Raw genomic sequence first — 17,506 nt, forward strand, 5'->3', positions numbered from 1 at the left:
GAGAAATGCCATTGTTTAGCATTTATCAATAGACTCCCTTGCACAGAATATTGATGACAATTCAAGCTGTCCCCTTGGATGGATTTTCATCCTTCTGGAGTTGCATAATGTAGCATAGTGTGACAAGATGTACTTGTTGTAAAAATGTTCCTAATGCATAAATAATGCTTTGCCCTAAAGTGCACACCATACTTCCTGTAGTGGTGAATAAGTTTTGTAGATGCTGCATCTGTTGTGGGATTTGAGACTGGGGTATTGTGTCATCATTATTTTCTATAGTATCCCTTGTGTATAATTAAAAGTAATGACTTCTAATGAGTCCCTGACCTACTTCAACCCACTGGAATGAATCTAATCAAATTCAAACGCTTTTTATTAGGTACTTTTTATTATATACATTCATCCCTTGTCACGTTCTGTTCTACCAGGGCAGAATGGGCAGGTCATAAACTGAAATACTCTCGCTAGCATGTCTTGTTAGACTTTGTGAAAGATACTTTCTGACAAGTGGAGATGCAATGGAGGTTTAATAGTTTTTCAGCCCATTATCCGACACTAGACAATTAAATATATTAACCATAAAAAATTACTTTTACTAGGGTAATTCAGTTTATTTAGACTACTGTAGTTGCTAGCCATTTGACCACCAGCAATATCCTCAGAAATAAGTATGACAGATAATTTTAATGTTTGTAGTGGAGGGGAAAAAACCCAGAAAATCAGTAATGAAAGAGGATTTTCATGTTTGCTTTTACCCCCATATTTCCACTGGACTAGCAATTGCATCTGTTTCTGCAATGTTTCACATACCAGACCACCTTATGAGGTTTGCAGAAATAATTTTGTTGGCAACCAATGGAGCTGCATTGATCCTCATTTATGTGCTTTCATGAAAATATCAGTGCTGATCACTGAAGTTATATTCTGTTCAGGGATATGTCTTCAGGAGGTAACTGGCAGCAGAAGTAAACTCGGTGAAAGACAGATAGAAAGAAAAAAGTACAATAATCTACCTGTTCCAGCTCAGAAGCATTTAGGTAGGTATGGTAGATCCCTTTTCTTTCTGGATTTGGGGCAAAGAATGGCTATGTTGCATTTTATCACAAAACCTGTACAAATATATGTGGAACTTCCAAAACATTTCAAGTGACCAATCCATTACCTCCTCATCATTAAGTATATGAATTGCAAGCACACTTGACAGGAACTGCTATGATATTTACTGCAAATAGAATGACATGGGATAATTTAAATGGGTTTAAAAAGATCCTGCCTACCAAGTGAAATCAGCTAATGAGAGCTTTCTGATTATACCTTCCTTCTTTCTGTTTCCAAAGCTTTTCAAATTTTGCTAAACCTTTTTGAACTAATTGTGTTTTAAATCATATTCATATGGGTGAAAAGCATACTTGAGTGTTCTTGCTTTTGCTCAAGTTATAGCAACATAAATTTTTTTGGGGGGAGGTACAAGTCATTGTAATAATTACCAGTGGTAATTCTGGAACAACATGCATTGCTTGATGCATGATAAATATTGTCATTCAGGGTCCTTAACCTCAAGGAAGAACGTATTCATCTAAATAAATAGAGATTAGGATTGCCTTTATATAAATATAAATGAATACATGAATTTATCTACTGGGAAAATATAGATCCCAGTAGATCTATATTTGATTTGTAAATCACTCTTCCTCACAGTAAAATCCATGGAATGAGGCCGATTGAAAAAGCTTCATATGTTGAAACTTTCCCTAACATCAGCTCTAGCACAGTTGATTTGTGGCTGGTGGAGTTGTCAAGCTGCCACCCTGCTCAGCTGCCCTGAGCATTGAATGGGCCATCTCATATCTCCAAAGGCATTACTGAGTCTTAATGTGTTAGGTCTTCACAGGGTAATTAATATGGGTTTATTCTGAAATGAATGAAACGAGGTATCTAGTGATGGCATGGGTGACCTGTCTGGTGTTTGTCATAGAGGGAAGGATGAAGACATCATAGGAGGAAGCTGAGCATGAGGTGTCTTAATAATCATGTCTAGCCAAAGAGAGCAGGATTGCGAGATTCAATGGAAGACAGGTGGCTGTTTACACTCTTGCTCTACATAGGGTGTAGAACAGTTGAATTAATCTCCCAGACTCCCTTTATATTAGAGAAATGTTCCAGGGTGCATTTCACCTTCTCCTATAGTTAGTAATAATAAAAGACATTTCCAGTATTGTTTGGTATATAGTAGGATGTTATTAAGCTTTATAAAGCTCTTTTGAATCTTGAATGTCCTTCCTGAATGACTTTGGCATTACTGTGTTGCAGGCTGATGTTTTTCAGAAGCAAAAGCAAACTAAGATGGTGCTCTGGATGATGGCAATTTAAAAATGTCACTAATAGCCTAAGCATGGTGACCTTGGCTCTCCTCCTGAAACTGTTCAATATCTAGGCCCTGAGGATTCATTTTGCTGCTGTGAATTTTTTTGACTCACAAAGAACTCTTTCTTGCTATACAGAAGAGGGAATAAAAATCTTGAAGAGACAGGGCCATTAATGATTAATGATAGACATTTAAAATTCGAAAAATCATCAAGTTGGAAACATATTTCCACAGCCAAATTTTATTCTGAGTACTTTAACTCCTTTGCTAGCTGTATTAGTTGGTGGTAAAATGCCAGCTGATACTAAGTAGTCATTAACTTAGTTTGTTGACTTAATTTTTTTTTTGTTGCAATTATTACTATTTTTAATGTGCTATTGCTAATATTCATAATAAAAAAGAAGGCTCAGTGTTGAGAGAATGGAAAAGAGAAATAAAATGCTAGCTAATATGTTAAAGTTAGTAATGATAGGACTGAGTGGGTAGTGAAACTGAAGATGTGAGTGATTTAAGCCCATTACTCTTGGTGACTGTACAACATAGTTACTACTGTGAGTGTAACTCATGTCTAATTTTTAAAATTGATAATTATTCCCTTTTCAAGTCTTTTGCCTTATGAGCTTTGCTCATTTCACTGTCTGCTATTTTGTTCCCAAATCATGCTTTCAGCTGGAAGACTGTGTAAAGGGAGATGGCATATGAAATGGCCAGCTGATGCTTTACATTGTCAAATGTAGCATGCAAATGGATTTGAAAGCTCAGTAAAAGGGTTGTAGTGAACTTTTGCCTTAAACTTGGAGAGCATCTAATTCAAGAGAAAGCATGCTAAATCTGCCTGCTTTGGTGAAGACACTCTCCTGGAAGGGCACACCTAGGTCATGTTTTTTCCTCTGTCATCCTCAGTGCAGCTCTTCTGTGTTTTAGGGTTTGGACCCCGGCACGGACAGATCCATAGGAATGTTCCTCTATGAATAGTCCTGGATTCAGGAGTATAGTAGGTGGTTTCTGTGTTCAGTGTGTGAGGAGCTGAAAGTGGTTTGCCACTTGGCTGAAATAAATGGAAAGTTACACTCTCTGCCTTTGACACTCCTGAAGTTGTCCACACTTTCTCCATGAGGGAGTACAAGTCTGTTTTGTAGTAATGCTTGGTGCTGGTCTTATACTGATGTCATTCTTCCTTTAAGAACTGTCACAGTCATGCTTGTGGACAGTCAGTTCTGAAAGTACCTGCTCCATCTTCTCTAAATCCTCTGGGAAGGGGAGGTCTTTAGAGGAATCAGCAAGGAGATATATACAGATAGATCAGTGAAAAACAGACTCTTCTGGACTGCTGATTTTTACTTGAATGGATCTTCAAGGATTAGGTGTTCTGCTTAGTTATCAGTAATTTTTTGTGTGTGTGTTTGGGTTTAGTTTTTGTTTTTCTACAAATTGTTTTATTTTTTAAGGATGCTGAATAGTTTTGTGATGTTAGTGACTGAATAATAGAATGAAATGAAGCCATCACAGACTTAGATTAAAGAACTGAGGGATCATGAGCAGTTTCAGCAGTAGTTCAGTAAGTATCAGGGTTAAGACCAGTATGAAGCTAAAACTGGATGTTGTTTTAAAACACTACACTAGGATTTTTTTTGTTTTCAACATTTAATAGCTTAAAGTTTAAAAATAATAAAAATAGGCCGCCTATTTGTTAATCTATATAATAATTTCAAAGATTTCCATCTGTCACCCACTAGGAGTTGACTTTATCAGCACATTATAGGTTAATGGGAGACAGTGGCCAAACCATAGGGCAAGAAAGAATAGAAAAATCATATCAATGAACAGTCAAACATGAATGTTTTCAGAAACTGTCCATGAATGTGACAGATGTTGTGCAAAAACCAATTCAAATGTGGTTATATAATAAATCTTTTTCTCCAAAAGAGAAGGAAATATACCATTAACACTAATATATGCCACTTAAATACAATGTAAACATTGCAGGTATTGTATTTAATTTGAAAAATTAGATTGAGAAATCTAGAATGAGAAATAAAACTTCTTCTTTACAGGTTTCTTTGAAAATGTAAATTTATGTCTCAAGAGACCAGTGGAACTTAAAGTAGGAATACAGTCTGTATTTAGGGAGCTTTAAAAACACACATTACTGATTTGGTGGAGCATAACAGTTCCCTTGCTTAGGCACCACTGTGCTCCATCTTGTAAAATGTACTTGAGGAAATATAAAATGCTTTATTAAACCTACAGTCCATAACTAGAGTTTTTACATTTTAATGTATATATTTTTCATTCATGGATTATTGAACCACTAAATCCAAAGAATTTGACCTCATGCCAAAAAATTTGAGTCTCATGTTGAGTCTTTTTACTCCTATGTAACTGGAACATAAACCAATTTCTCAAATTTTAAAGCTATTTTTCAGAGCTCCCCTGTATAAAATTGTGCATTTAAAAGCAGGCGAGGAAGGAAGTTACTATTTACTTTTGCATAAACTGCTTTTAAAAAAAGAAGTCCATGAAGCATTTCTGGGTGGGAGCTCTGCAATTCTAAGAAGAAAATTCTTGACAGTGGTGTTGTTTATAACCATGAGGGACATATACAAAAAGAAATTTGGAAAATAATTATTTCTTTCATTGCAAGAACTGTTTGGGTTTTTTTTCTCCAAACTTAAGGTTGGTTTGCTTTTTAGAGAGTCTTCCTACTTTCACATGGCATATTGTTCTTTCCTGCTAGTGAAAAGCTGGCAGATGTTATAAAACAGTGGTGATTTAAGCTTACTAGTGTGCCCAGTGACTTCAGAGTATTGTGATTGTGCTGTATTTGCCCTCTGTTTTCTTCCACTGTTATTAGAAATAACTCTAGGGAAGAAGTTGAACTGCAAAGAGATTAAAAGTAGGAAAGGAATATCTCTCTTCATTTTCCAGGCTCCAAAAACGTGATATTTGTAGTACATAAAATATCTCTATTGATCTGAAACGTCTCATTGCTGCGGTAGAACCAACAACTCTCCTACAAACACACATCTAGGGTTTGTTGTTCATCTCATGCCTGGAGAAAAAATGAGCTGAGAGGGTTAATGGATATAAGTCTGTGGTCTAGGCTTCAAGATTTTCACTGCCAAAGTATCAGTCTAAAATATTTCTTACTGGTGTTGATTGTGTAGATATTATTGATGAAATAACTTTCAGCAAAGGATCAATGACATAGTATTTGAGAAATGGAATACCAAGAAGCAAAGTTAGTAAAATCGCAAGGGTTGTCTTTATTGGTTTTGCATCTATTAAAAAAAAACAACACAGCTGTTTTAGAGAGTAACAGAACAAGTTTAGAAAGGCAATGATATGTGTTTGGAATATGCATAATTGTCTTATTACAGGCCAAAAATATTTTGTCTGTAAAGAGGTAAAGATGTTTCAAACACTTTCTGAAAGAAAGGGAATTTATACAAAGCAAGTTTTGTAAGAACAATTTATCCTTTAGTTTTACTTGGTAGATTTTTTCTTTGTTAGTAATATTGATTTACATGAAACATAAGCTCTAACTTTTTCTCTGATCGTCCCTCTCTTTTTCTTTTCTGTTCTCTTCAGTTGTTATTATAACAACATTTCACATTTTTATTCTGATGCATTTCCATGAGTAGAAAATTTGTTAAAGAAGAATACAGCCAAGACACATAAGAGTTTTATTTTGTTAGTTTCTGGCTGAGAAATGATTGTGCCAAGCCTTAGAAGATTAATTGTTTATTCAGACTGTGCAAATATATCTGCACTGTCTATGCAAGTTTGGTTGAGGACCAGACTCTGAATTCCTTACATTTGCCCCAAATGCATTTTTCAGTTTGTACTGATGAGGAAGCACTGAACAGGACATAATAGTTGCACTGAAACCTTCTACTCTGACATCTAATGTGACAGAGAGTATGTACCAGAACACCTGTTTCCTGGCACCGTTCTATTTGTCTTTCAACGGAATCAATTTAGGAACTCCGTTCAGATTGCTTTCTTGAAGACTGTTTTATGTTTTGTGATGTGAATTAAGTACCTCTTATTAATATAGATCGTGATGCAATATTCAGAGTATCTTTTATTTCAAACTAATGACTGTTTAATCAGTTCTACTGTTTAAAATAAGAAAATAATTCTCCTTTTAAGTTAGCATATATGTTAAACTTTCTTGCACCAAAAATATTCTTTAAAATAAGTGAGTCTTGCTTACAATATCTCTTCTGGACATTAATGAACCATCTGTAATAGACTAAAGTAAACAGAAAACCATCCTTGGTTTTATTCCTAAGATAAAAAAAATGTATTTTAAAGTGTATTCCAGTTATTTAAGTTTGTTTCTACTAAGAATGTTGAGATGTTTTATACAAAATTTGCTATCTTTATAAGATTTCTCTTTCTGTATGTGGATATCATATGCAGGTAATTTTTTTAGGTGTGTGTGTTTTTTTTTTTTTAATCAGATAGCTTTTCCTATTTAATATATAGCCATCATATTCTTAAATCATGCACAATGAACTATTAAAACTGGAAAATGAAAAACCTGTGGCAGAGGAAGCTTGAAAAATAGCTATACAATGGGAACACATGTTTTCATGTACGTAAATAAAACAAAGAAATGGAAATAATCCACATTTTACTTGTCAAATTTCAAGAATCACAGTAATCATAACTGACCTTTTCATTTTCTGCAGTAATAGTACAAATTCTTCCTTTTCCCCCCCCTGTATTGTTTTTTACCTTACTTTTTTCTATTAGGGCCAGAATAAAAAGAGAAGTTGCATTTGCATGTCAAGAGCCATGACATCTGGAGCACAGCTGAATGCATTATTTCTTGGTGAGAGTGTTACACTATAAAGCTTGACTGACATTACACAAAATCCGAGACGCTTTCTGATCAGCTGATTTAATTAAAGCAAGATACTTGGTTCTGCACAATGCCTGTGTATAATCTATTACAAGCCTTTCAAAGGTACAAGTATGTACTGTAAAATGTTATTAGATTGGCTTGCATGACTTGTCATTCTGTTTGCAGATACCTCAAATCAGCTATGCATCTACAGCTCCTGAGCTGAGCGATAACACCAGGTATGACTTCTTCTCTCGAGTGGTCCCACCAGACTCCTACCAAGCACAGGCCATGGTTGACATCGTTACAGCCCTTGGGTGGAACTATGTCTCAACACTGGCTTCTGAAGGCAACTATGGAGAGAGTGGTGTGGAGGCGTTCACGCAGATCTCCAGAGAAATTGGTGAGTGTGTGTTTGTCGGGTTTGGTATTTATAGCTGCCGAGTTGCAGAGCGTCGCTGAGTTCAGATTAAGCATATGCAGTGTGATCAGAGCACCCATGGGTGTGTTACCTGGACTCAAGTGGGTGATTTTGCTTCTTGCACTTCTGCAAGGTGGCAATTCTGGCAGCAATTTAAGAAGAGAGGCAAAAAATAAATATCTCTTGGGTCTTTTTGGAAAAAGGAATCTCCTTGATGACTTGGGGGCAAAAAGTAACAAGACGCTGAACTACAGCCAGATTTGAGGAAATGCGATTTTTGATTCAGCTCAGGAAAATTATGGTCCAATGAGAGCTTTTTCTATGTTCCAGCACAGATAAACCTAGGGGTTTTAATTTTGATGAATTTTAAAAACAACACAATTCCTCCATTCTGAAGTAAAAGACATAACCTTGCCATTTTTCCTTCATAATAAAATGTCCTGAACAAATATAGGCACTATGAGAGGCATGTTTAAGTACCTTTTGATACGTCTAAAATTTTTTTCACACTTTCATAGTTTTTTTTTTGCCTGAAAAAAATTGTCTGTTTCTCAGGAGCAGTAGCTTTTGGACCAAAGAATAAGATGATGAGTAGCAGGTGGTTTGAAAGAGGGTGGAATTGGTCTTTCACCAAGTACAGGGTTAAATAACAAACAATTTTCCTGTCCTTCCTCAGAAAGCCTGAGTTAATCTACTAGATCTGACTTACAGGCCATGTACATATAAACTTCAGTTCTTTTGAATCAGCTTGGGTGAGAAAAATATGATAGTATCTCCCACTTTCACTAACTGCATGTGAATATAGAGAGCATCTCTGTCATACAGGAAGGCACCTATGTGTTTCAGGCACTTATGCTTGAACCATAAAGGTAAGTGATTATTTGCAAGAACCTGGTTGTAGGATGAAACTAAAGTCATTCTTTATGCTAGGGAACCAGTGTATGCAATATGCTTACTCAATTAACTGATAAATGTTCTTTTTCTACCTTCTGATCATTGCTGTCAGCTAGGTGTCTTCATGGGAGAGCCAAAGCTGTCTGCTGTACTTTGTTCTGGGGTTAGCAAAGGCATGGATAATTCTTTCACAGTTCATATCTAAAGAAATGGTTCATCTGTGGCAAATAGATTGGCTTCCCAAGGCACTCACTGAATTGGCTGAAAAATATTTTTTTCTTGAAACCATCTGCAACACAGCTAGTTCTGAGTTCTGAAAGCAAACAAAAAAAAACACAGGACTTTTTACTGTTTCCCATTTCCAGGAGTATGAGAGAACTTCAGATAGGTGCCAGCAAAAACTTAAATTACCTTATAATCACAATTGCTTGAGTGTATGTCAGTTGGATCTCCACTGATCCTGGAATAAAAAAAGACCATTGTAATTTGATAAATATTTAGCATGAATAAGATAAATAAATATTGTTAACAGGATTGTGAATCCAAAACTGTTAAAATCAACAGTAGATGTCCTAGGCATTATACGATCTGTAACAACAGAAAGCATAATAAGTCATGATTAGTGGTTTGATTTTTTTTTTCCCCTTGTGATTCATGTTTTCTATTAGAACATTTGATTTTTGGCAACCTCTGTGCCCCCAGCAACTTACCAACTATTGTGGGTATTAGGGACTCTAATGGTTCGGAAGAAGGAGAACAGAGGGAGGCAGGACAGACAAGTAATTTTTATTTCTTAGAAAAATACTCAGGTAAACAATCAGGTAAATCATATGTAACCACAGGGACATGACTGATAAGCAGTGTAGAATTGTCAAGAGCAAATAGTATCAAATCCATCTAATAATTTTCTTTGACAGGATAACAGCTTATAGCTGGAGAAAAAGCACTTGATGTGTCACAGCTCTCACATTTTGTAATGTTACCATAATTGTCACATATAGTATTCTCCTGAGCCAATTTCACAATTGTGATCAGGTGTAAATAGGCTGGATGCAGACCTATTTAGAAAAGTTTTCTCAGGGAGTGATTAGCAATGATTTCTGTTTAAATGAAAGAATGTGTTATGTGTTTGGCAGTTGTTTAAGCTGGATCAGTACTAGTCAATATTTTCATGCTTAACCCAGATGGACTTGGAATAAAGATTACTGTAAAACCTGGATGTTACTTTAAGGTCAGAAGGACTAAGACTAGGACTAGGAGAGTAACTAGAAGGAATCCTTAGAGTCAAAATCTGAAAACACTATCTGGAAAAGGACAAAGTTAAGACACCAACAAGGCATTTAGTTTCTGCAAGAAGGATCTGTACAATGAGGAATTCAGACAGACAGGTCAGAAAATTCTATTTTAAAAATGATGCAGGGATGATAGTAAATTCTAACCTATATTCCTCATTTTTTAATGGAACATGCAAGTGGGCATACCATCAGTAAAATAATTTGAATAAACCTCCAATTTGTCTGTCAGTTGTGGAAAGTAATTTTGACTCAGTACAGGTTTTGTCCCTCACTTCAGAAAAGATGAAACCCCTCAAGCAAACAAGAACAAGGACAAATCTCACAAATGTGGTCTGTGAGGAACAGGTGAGTAGGGGGGCTTAGTTCAGCTGAAGAAGAGTTGATTAAGAAGAGGTGATAGAAAATGTTTTCAAATAGGCTTTTGCAGAAAGGTAGAGGACCACTTGTTCATCCAAATACTGTATAGTAAGCAGAAATAATTGAATGAATCTCTAGCATGATTCTGTCTAGGATTCTGTCTGGAGAAAACCCCTTGTAATATTTAAGACATTAAATATTATATCAGCTTACTTGGGGACATTTTAGAATGTCCATTGATAAGGATCTGTGAGAATGCATTAGGCAAACACCTGCCCACTGATTATGTAAGTGTACTTAGCTCTTGCTTGGGGCTGGGGTGGAATGGATGATTTCTTAATGTCCCTTCCAGCCTGATCCTATTATCCACTATCTTCAGACTTTTCATCTGAGCCATAGAGCTGGAAATGCTTTTAAAATGGAACCTGAATAGCATCTAACTATGTGATCTGAGACTATAGTCTATGTGGGTTTACAAAAATCATCACATAGTATAAGACCACACACAAGAGCAAAAGTTGCCAGGTCTGTGTTAATAAATGGTGTGTTAAGAGAGCCTAATTGGGACATGGTGTTTCCTGTGCAGCTGGCATAGAAATGTACAGGACAGCTCAGCTCCTTGCTGAGTACTTTATGTCCTGCTTAAGATAAGTAGCCAAAAACTGAAAGCAAAATGAATGTGAAGATAAGCTAATGAAAAGCAAACAATTGAGAAAAAGAGTGTGAAAAATATTGATATATTAATTTCTGAAAAAAATTTAGTGTATAAGAAGATATGTGAGGTAGCAGATTTGAAAATATAAATAGAAAAGTTTGTTCCTTTGGTTTATTATTTGTATTGTTTTTTAAAGTAGAGTTGAAAAAGGGCTAGGGTTCTACCTAATTGTAATAAACAGATTATTTTAATTTACTTATTTAATATAATGTTGACCCTTTGTCTCTAATTTACAGTTTGCTTGACCCTCTGTTCAACTTCTGTTTCTTGATCAGTAATAGAAGAAAGAGGAAGAAACAGGCTCCCAAATGAAATGTGGAATACTGAAAAGGTCAAAGCGGTGCCACCCTGACATGTCACCAAATATATTACATATCAAAATCTGCTCTAATTTTAATGACAAAGATCCTGTCTGGGACAAAGCAGAACTGGAAATTAAATATTTTACATGACAACGATTGGTAGGGGATTATTCCAGCTCATTCTTCCATGCATTGTTTGAAGACAATGATTAAATTTATAGAATTTTCTACTCCCATTAAAAAGTTAATGATACCACTGTAATCATTTTGACATCATGATCAAATCATTTTGGTACATTGACCAAAGGAATGAATTCCTATTAATTTCTTAGGAGTTTAAACATTAAATTGAAGCTTGACTCACTGATACAAACTAAAATGGGGAAATAAAGGGAAGTGCACTTTACCAAATCTTCATTAAACTCTTGTGCTAAATATTAGTCTTCTATTTACTTTCTGTTCATTATCATTGACCAAATAAATGTTGGAAAGTTTTGGATCCAACTTTCCTTTAATGGTTCATTTCACCTGTTATTAGAAACCAAATGAATATACCATTAGAGAGAAAATAATGGGATGCTTTTTCTTTGTTTTTTTAATTTTACCCTCAGAATAAAAAAGCATTTGATTCAGACAAATCTCTTTGAGTTCAAAATACTTGCTGTGTGTGATGTTTGTACTGGAAAATGTGACAAATGTACAAATAATATATGAAATGCTGCATGACAGATTTTATTCACCACTATTGGTCAACTGCTGATAGGTACTGGCAGTGAAACACTTATGAAACTTTTAGAAGAGGAGGAAAAAATGATAAAGGCAGGTAGTGGAGCTGATCATTAAGAACATGTGAGAAAGTTCAGCACTGCTTGCACCTTTTTGCTTGTAAGTTTATTTTGCACATCTTGACAGAGGTGTAAAGAAGACAGCAAAGAGCATTTAATCAAAGAACATTTTTTTATCTTTGACTGGTCAAAATAACAGCTTCGTAGCAGCTTTATTCCAGAAGAGAATGGTGTACTTAATATCAGGGTATGACCTTGAATACTTGTTTTTAGAAACAAGGTTCCATAGTTTTGCCTACTCCTTTTCTACTGGTACATTGCAGGTAGCAGCATTTTTCCGAGAAGGGACTACAATTACTTAATGGTCTTTCATAATATTGTATTATTACAGTGACAAAAAAAGCTATATATTAATGATAATGAATGCTTATGCTGAATAAATGCTACAGTAGCTTTTTTTGTTTCAGACTTCAACACTGGTAGCTATATTTTGTTTACATAGGAAATGGTCTGTGACATTTCTTTGACATGGTTCTTAAATCATGTTTGTCTCTCGTCAGTTCTTTCAGGGTGTTTACAGTTGTGCATTGTACCTCTGCTTTTATCCAAATTATTGGATTGCTTATTCACAGAAGAATCACAGAATAGTTAGGGTTAGAAGCAATTCTGAGGATCATCTAGTCCAACCCCCTTCCAAGGCAGGGTCACCTAGAGCAGGTTACAGAGGAATATGTCCAGGTGGGTTTTGAATGTCTCCAGAGAGGCAGAATTACCTTTCACAATTTTTGGACTTCAGATTTTCAGTGGAGAAAGTGGAAGTGTATTGTGAAGTGGGGAGGAGGTTCTGAGCAGGAAAATAAAACTTAAGGGGTGTGGCATTTCCTTTCCACTTAAACTTTGATAATTTATAAACAAGATGGGTTGCTGTTAAGATTAATTCATATTTCCTGCAGTAATCTCTGCATACATTTGATATAAAGCTAAAGATTTTTGTATTTTGTTAAGTAAGATGAATGGACTTCCCCCAAGATAGTGTTTAATGGAAGATTTAAACAAATCTTGCAACATGAAGATGAAAGAAATACAATGCATGAAATGTAACCTTTTCCCCAGAGATATTTCTGCTTTAAAGTCTGTTTTCAGGCATAACAAATTAATTTTCACAACTAATAATATTCTAACATACCTTTGCTAAGGGTAAACAGTTTAATTCAATTTAAGTTTTATTTTCATATTTATGCAGATAAAACTCTATTGATAGCACTGTATTTCAAGCTGCAAGCTGTAATTAATAATAACACTATATAATTGGCTACAGGAGCTTCAAAGTGATGTTGAAAAATTTCAAAATCAGATGGTAGGTGTATTAATATTTCAAAAGCTTGAAAATTACTCCAGGAGTTTTTAATATTTGTACCAATTAGTACCTGATAAAGAGCAGTATAATTTCTAGGGATTTAAAATCAAGGACTATTTTAATTTCTCTCAGTCGTGCTAATCAATGTGATATTCTCTAGCTATAATTATTTATTTTTCTCTATAGTTTTAGGGAGACATCTCAGAGCAGTAAGCTTTCTGTGGATGTTCTCTGACCCTCCAGTAATTGTAGGCAGAGAGACTTTAATACTCTTGAGGCGTTTCTTTGTCAGTTGATTAGTTAAGGCACTTTTAAAATGTCCTATAGGAAGCTCTGTATCTGTAGTACTGCAAGTCCTAGAGAGGTCTTTGTAGTAGGTCTTTTTTCTTCCTTTTTCTTCAAACAAACTTTCTTGCTTGCATTGGTTGTGAACACAAATTCAGAGAGTAATAAAGATGTCCAGAAAAGTTTATTTCCTCAGTGCTTTTAGTGTTATGACTTGTTTGTAGCCATTTCAAACTTCTTGACTTAGTAATGATATCAAATTAAATTTTTTAAAATGTATAAATACAAAAAAATATAAACATGATGCTTTTAATTTTTAGCAAACAGATTAATTAGATTAAAAATTAAATTAAAAATTAGATTCAACAAAAATATTTCTGATTAAATATAGTGTGTGATGGCCTGTGCAGGGATTGAATCTTCACAACCTTGGTGTTATTAGCATCATGCTCTCACCAGCTGAACCAGTCTCAGGGTCTTCTGTGGTCTAGAATCAGTCTCACTCACATTAAGTAGAAAAGAAAAATTGTTGAGGCCCTTGAGTTTTCTGAGAAAATTTCTTTTGTCTCTCTATATATCTTTTTGTCTTGAAATGGTTTCTATTAGTTTTAAATATTTAGCATTTTTTAGACGGCTTTGCTTTCTACCGGGAGAACTGTAAGTTTTAAAAATTGTGTGGAGCAATGCCTCATGATTGATATTTGCAATATACTTTTGGTATACTCTTTTGTGATCTGTGGCTGCAGTTAAAATAATGAAGCACTGGAACTGTCAGACTGAGCCAGACACTGCAAGTCAATACCTTGTCTTCAGTGGTAGCCTCAATATATGGAACAGAAAGACACCAAAATCTTACTTAGTCACTGGCAGAAATACTTATCCAAGGAGTGTTTGGTAACACCAGGTATTTAGTGGTTGATACTTAGATTTCCTGAAGCATGAAAATTTATATCCATTATAATTTCTGTTACCTTTTTACCATTTTATCCTCACTTGTTAATTATTCTCTTGTCTGGATGCTATAAATGGTGCACAGGAGAATCCAGTTAACCTCCTTCATAGTGTGCCTTCTTAAGACTTAACTCTGGGTTATAAGATACGAAGTAATTTCAGTTTAATGGTTTCTCTTGTCACTTCCTGGATCCTTTATTTCATTCATGTCTCTCGTAAGCTGTGTAGCCATGACTGAACACTCCAAGTAAAGCGTTATTGTTGATTTCTGTAGTGTCATTGTAATCTCATTTTTATTCTCAGCCCCAATCTTTATGCATCCTGTCAAATTGTAATCTTTTTCTGTTGGCTGCTGGGTATCAAGCAAATTATTTCCAAAAGCAATCTGTTCTGACACTCAAAGTTTATTAACAAATGGCAACAGCTGATTTAGAACCCAATGATGTGTGTGAACAATTCCAGGTATTTCTGCCAGCCCGCTCTCCACTGTATTTGTCAATAGTCAATATTTTTCTATGACATCTTTGTTTATCTATCTTTGTGAATACTTTGTCTCTTCTCTCTGCTCTTGTATATTTCAAATAATTTTATACCGTTTTAAAAATTTCCAATCTTTCAATTTAATACATTCCCTCTCCTTTTGAAAGTATTTGTGTTAAACAAATCAAACCCTAGTAGGCACTTCTAGAGCACATTTTTATTAACCTTTCCAGTGCTGAGTTTTGGCTGTTTCTTTCTCTTCTACTCACTGCTTTTGATCCTCAGGAGTCCCTTCCCTCTCCCCACTCTCCAGTTCTTAACTGTTCATCCAAAAGTCTTCTAAAAACTGTACTATGAATGATAATATTCCTTATGCAAAGCTGATATATCAGTTTTGGTAGTAAGTACTGTTGCATGCTATCTAAGTACTAAGAGCACAGTACAGAAACACTTGAATTTACTTTATAAATGTATCTTGTACAACTCTATGCCCCTCCTGAATGCATTTATTCTTCAAGATGCTTTAAACTATGTAGGATCACATCTGCTACTCTGCAGTGGTACTGGTAGTTTGAGGGTGAAGGTTAGCAACTTTGCTAAGTTGAATTTTTGTTATTGTCCAGCTGCACATGACTCATTCACATAGCCAAGGGTCTTTAAAATGTTAGATTAGCCCTAAAAGAAACTTGGAATTTCTCTTTCTTCAGAATTCTTGACAACTGATAGTTTATTAATTGAGACAGAGGGAAATTGTATTATGATTTTTGTACAAACTTCTGTATTACAGCTGAAGCATTTTTTTTTGTTCAGATTAGAGTATACTTTTATTTTTGATAGCTATAAAATGAAACAGAAAATTAATATTTAATCTGATGAGTTTGCAGTTATGCCTTCTGATATTAAAAAGAAAAAATGAACAAATGCAACTGAGACTTTGTTTTCAATATTTTTCAAGAATTTTGTCTGAGTGGTAATATCTATCAGAAAAAAAGTAATCATAAATATTGTTACCCAATAATTATCTTTCCTTCCTTCCATAGGCTAAATGTTGTTAATAAATTGTGCATGATCTATGGTCTACTTTCCTGGGCACTCCTATGGATGTCTAGGAACTGTTAAAGCAGACAGTGCTGTTTTTTTTTTTTTTCCTCTGAAGAGAAAGCAATTGAGAAAACAGCTATTCATCACTCTGTGTTTATGTAATAGATATGTGACTTCATGCCCATTGTTATTTACTGTAGTGTGATAGATCTACCTCAATAATAGGTAGATGATAGTAGGAGATGCCCGCTATCTTGCTTCCTTTATATTTTGGTAAATTTCAATGTATTCTGGGTTTTACCAGTGGGATTTTCACTTCTCATTTTATTTCTTTATGATTTTCCCTACTTGTTCTACTGTTTGTATTGTCACTGGCTGCTATTTTTAATATGCCATACTAATACAAGATTCTTGAGCTTTGCTCTGCAGAATGATGTAGAAGGGTTGACTGAGTTGAATGCTACAATGCTGACAGTATTCTTGCAAGATTAAATGCAAATAATGTCTGATTGTAAATGTCAAAGAGATATTCTTGTCTTCATTTTACTTATTTTCTTTCTGTTGTTGAAGGCCAGGGTCCCATATTGTGCCCTGAGTAACAGCAAGCACATGTTTGCTGTTAAACATGCAGTGGGTTAGCTTAGCAGTAACAGCTCTCTTGGGTGCTCAGACTGGGCTAACCCTTCCCTAATGAACTTTCCATGAGTTCCAGAGAATTCTGTTCAAAAAATAGTATTTCAAGAATTGCTCTTATTTGTTTCAGAAAAAACAGGCATATGTGTATGCCCAGCTAATACTTAGAAAAACTCCTGCATTGATTTTTTTCTGTTATAAATGCATGATTTTTATGCAAATTGCAAGCTGTGATACCACTACTTTATACTGAAATGACAGATATATGCATATTGTGATAACTCACAACTTATGAAAAAAGATATTTTTTTTTCTCTTGCCAAAAAACAAAGTGTTTCTTAGGTCCTCTCAAGGACAGAGTTTTGTATGATGAAAACAGAGTTGTTTATTCCTCTACTTTCTTAAATACATAATGATTAGAGACTTTTCATCACTTTCTAGAAGAAACTGAAAAAGAAATAATTGTTTAAAATGCTGACATTCTAACAAAAATGCCAGTCTTTAATATTCTTCATAAAAATAGGATATTTTGAGTAGACAATTAATCAAGAGAATGAGTTACAAAACAACACCCTTGAGTAGCACAGGTATTATGCAGATAAATCCCTGTGTTGCTGTGTCTTTATGCATCCCAAAATTTTCCTGCCACGTCCTTCTGGAACATACTCTACAGCAGCATACAGGAATGCACTGTGGAATGTAATTAATCCTGAGGATGTTAATGCTCTCAGGTAAGATCAACCACACCTGTTTGCAGGAGTACCAAGTCA

At 34.9% G+C, this 17,506-nt stretch overlaps 1 protein-coding gene across 5 annotated transcripts in view; it reads left to right on the forward strand.

Moving 5' to 3' along the window:
* Positions 1 to 17,506, forward strand: part of GRM8 (glutamate metabotropic receptor 8) — a 316,036-nt gene that overhangs the window by 56,433 nt on the left and 242,097 nt on the right. For all 5 annotated transcript variants that reach the window (XM_021555217.3, XM_021555218.3, XM_021555222.3 and 2 more), the window contains one exon: positions 7,407 to 7,623. In XM_021555217.3, coding sequence (XP_021410892.1) covers positions 7,407 to 7,623 — 217 coding nt within the window. The remainder of the gene's footprint in view (positions 1 to 7,406; positions 7,624 to 17,506) is intronic.

Source organism: Lonchura striata, chromosome 5 (genome assembly GCF_046129695.1).
Source record: "Lonchura striata isolate bLonStr1 chromosome 5, bLonStr1.mat, whole genome shotgun sequence".
Lineage (NCBI taxonomy): Eukaryota > Metazoa > Chordata > Aves > Passeriformes > Estrildidae > Lonchura > Lonchura striata.